At 41.1% G+C, this 3,705-nt stretch overlaps 1 protein-coding gene across 5 annotated transcripts in view; it reads left to right on the top strand.

Moving 5' to 3' along the window:
• Positions 1 to 3,447, top strand: part of EML1 (EMAP like 1) — a 136,283-nt gene extending 132,836 nt beyond the window's left edge. For all 5 annotated transcript variants that reach the window (XM_081019895.1, XM_081019897.1, XM_081019896.1 and 2 more), the window contains one exon: positions 1,170 to 3,447. In XM_081019895.1, coding sequence (XP_080876021.1) covers positions 1,170 to 1,295 — 126 coding nt within the window. In that variant the 3' untranslated portion in view covers positions 1,296 to 3,447. The remainder of the gene's footprint in view (positions 1 to 1,169) is intronic.
• Positions 3,448 to 3,705: the final 258 nt, after the last annotated feature.

The raw sequence follows: 3,705 nt of genomic DNA, 5'->3' as shown, positions 1-3,705 counted from the left end.
CTCCTCCTGTGTAACGTTGCCGCACGCCACAAATGGAGCCGTGCAAGACACTGCACAGCAAAAAGCGGACCTGCCGACAGCCTCCCTCCCAGCTGTAGGGTGGGAAGAGTCGGAGGAGGCAAGCAGACCGAGAATGCCCCACAGGGCATTGCTAGAGCAAGTTCCGTATTTATTTATATACTTAATTGCTATATTCCGTGGATAAGACGACCCACGTTTTTAGACCTAAAAAATGGGTAAATAATAATAATAATAATAATAATAATAATAATAATAATAATTTATTATTTATACCCCACCCATCTGGCTGAGTCTCCCAGCCACTCTAGGCGGGCTCCCAATCAAAATGTTAAAAACAGTACAGCATTAAAATATTAAAAACTTCCCTAAACAGGGCTGCCTTCAGATGTCTTTTAAAGATAGGATAACTGCTTCTTTCCTTCACATCTGAAGGGAGGGTGTTCCACAGGGCAGGCGCCACTACCGAGAAGGCCCTCTGTCTGGTTCCCTGTAACCTCACTTCTCGCAATGAGGGAACCGTCAGAAGGCCCTCGGCGCTAGATCTCAGTGTCTGGGCTGAATGATGGGGGTGGAGACGCTCCTTCGGGTATACAGGTCTGAGGCCTTTTAGGGCTTTAAAGGTCAGCACCAACACTTTTGAATTGTGCTCAGAGACGTACTGGGAGCCAATGCAGATCTCTCTGGGAGCCAATGCAGAAGACACCCTCGTCTTATATATGGAAAATACAGTACATGCCCCCCCCAACCCACCAAACCCAATAAGACATTATCGCTTCAGTTGCTCTTCAAAATCATGCTCTAGTGCACTCCGCTTGCACATTGCATGTGCCTGCTGCAAACAGCTGGATAAAATCTGTGAGCACCTTGTCAAAAACAGCACAGATTGCTGCCTGTACCGCCCCCCCAGTTAGACCACACAAAATGAGTGTTGTCCAAAGTGTCTTTGTTGGAAAGTGCAGTTAACAAACACAGGACAAATAGCTTTCTTTTTCTCCCCCCCCCCCCCATATCGTGGTTTGATCGATTGAAGCAATGTGACATTACTTCTTTGTCACCTGGCATACAGGTATTGGTTACTGTAACTTGTTGTGTTGTCATTGTTTACACTTCCATTGCTAATGACCCTCTCTTTTCACAATGTCTTCCAGGCTCCAAGTCATGTGTATGGTGGACACAGTAGTCATGTAACCAACGTCGATTTTCTATATGAAGATACTCATCTCATTTCCACAGGTGGAAAAGATACCAGTATTATGCAGTGGCGAGTCATTTAGAGTAAACCTTCTACGAGCATACATGTGTAACCAAGGACTGGCTGTGAACCTAAGTTCTGTACGCACTGTATATGTAAGAGTTAACAAATGGTTGCCGTCTAGCCTAGTCACTGTGATTTTTAAGTTTCAAATCCTTACAAACCTCAGGAAAGCTAAGTTCTTGGCTGGCTGCCGTACTTATTTCAGTAATTCATAAAGTATCACTTAAAAAGAAAAAACAGCAACAGCAGCAACACATCGTTACTGCTTTTTGTTGTACAACATATGAAGCTGTACAAGTCTAAAATGAAGTATTGACTTGGATGCTTATGCAATATATATGAACAGGACTTTTCTATTAAATAGTCACAAAAAAGCTTATTGTAATATTACATATATGTGCTTCACAGTTTCATTATTTATACTTTGTGCTGTCTATCTGCGTAGTTAGAATATCTATAGTCGGAAAACTGATGGCATTCCCATAGATGGCAGCAGCAAAGAATTTGTATGGAAAGCTTAACCCAAGCTCAACAAAACAGAGTGAACAAGCCACTCAGTATGGCTGTTCCGTGGTAGTCATTTTAATGGGACTTGCGTAAGTTTGTCATAAGAAATGAAACAGATGTTTCACTCAGCAGTACTTTCTGGGTTTTCTGGCTCCCATAGTAAAGAACTTGTTTGAATAATGTGAATGTTGGAATAGTCATTAACTTGCAATTTTCCCTGGCATAGCAAAATATTAAAAGTTCAAGGATACAATCTAGCAAATGTTGGTTAAGACTTGACTTCCATAGAAAAACTGGAATGGGGTTTACTTGTAATCGACTTGAGTCATAACTGGTTTCAGTGGAATAAGCATTTGCTAGATTGTACCAATATTTTCTCTCTCTCTTTGAAATCAAGCAATTTTAACTTGAATATCTCAGCAGGGATTACAGCTTCAGGTAATCTGTTTTCAAGGTGGAAGCTTTTCTCACATAGATGTTCACAATTCCTTATTGAAAAATAACGAACCAATATGGCCACATCTCTGTTATTCAGTTGGCAGAGTGAACCCTAATCTGTATATTGATCAGCATGTATGCAACTACCTTATACACGTGTAAAAAAATAAACAAATTAGCAATTCATAAGAAATAGTAAAGCATTCTAAGCTTTACTTGCCTGTTGCTTATGGATATTGTATATTCGTATTTTAAGGACAAGTAGACAAAAATATAAAGGGATCCTTTGAAGCGTACCACTAACCCGCAGAGGAGAGATGGGGAAGTAAACACAAATAACTGCTAAGAAGACCAGCTGGACTGCACAAGCAACCCAAGTCTTCTCTTGGGGCTGCAGTGTTTTTAGGACTATCAACAAAGTAATGTGCAGGTCATGACATGTGTGCCCCAGGAGCCTTTGCAGTGTGGCAGAGGGTGCCTGACTTCAGATCATGTGCTGGTCATAAGAGTTGGATCTGCAATGGAGGGTGTGACCACAGCATCCCTGAGAGATGCCTGCCCACCTTTTGCTTGGATACTTCCAGCGAAGGAGAGGCCACCCACCTCCTGAGGCCATAGTTCCACCCTTGAGCAACTCCTGCTGTTAGGAAATTTCTCCTAACAACCAGCCAAAACCTGCTTTCCCGCAATTTCCACCCGTCGGTTCTAGTCCTTTCCTCTGGCGAAGCAGAGAGCAAGCTTGCTCCATCTTCCGATGCAGCCATTTGGGACAGCAAAACGTGGGGGGATGTCCAACACCGCAGTGCATAAGTTCCACCGTATTCCCCCCCCCCGTGTGTTTTGCATGGACCAATATTTATAGTATGAAATAAGATTGTGTTTTGCAATGAAGTAAGAGAGGAGGTGGCATAAAATAGTTAAGAAGGCCTTATTCGTTTTGATTGTGACACAGACTGAAAAATTATTGTTTACATTGGGGAATGTATCTAAAGACTTTAAATGAGCAGCGTTGTTGTAAGCAGGCTCTGTAAAGCTCAATAGGAAAGTTTTCTTTTTCTTTTTCTTACAAAGGATAGGAACATGTGAATTAATTGAGCTCTGAAGCACGGGTTGTTGAGAGTTATTTCGATGAAGATTTAATAAGTTTTTGAAGCTTTTTTTATTACATCTTCAACCTGCTACACTGAAAGTGCAGGACACCAATAAACATCATGTATCAAGAAAAATTGTTCTGATTCGTTTATATCGCACGACTCGGCGTGGATTAAATTCTGCATTGAAGCTGTGATATGCCGCAGCAACAGCAAGAATAACATTTCCTTTGTGTTTTCAATTACAAATTGGGATAAAATTTTCTGAAAATATCGATGTCAGATTTACCAACATGGATTATATTTTCAAATTCCTGTTCAATCCTTGATTTTGACAAGAAGCAAGTTTTTTGGGTTTTTTGGAATGATTTTTATTTGGTTTTACAAATCTGT

The sequence above is a fragment of the Podarcis pityusensis genome (genome assembly GCF_964106645.2).
Source record: "Podarcis pityusensis genome assembly, chromosome: 1".
In the NCBI taxonomy this organism is placed as follows: domain Eukaryota; kingdom Metazoa; phylum Chordata; class Lepidosauria; order Squamata; family Lacertidae; genus Podarcis; species Podarcis pityusensis.
This window is presented reverse-complemented; position numbering and strand designations above follow the sequence as displayed.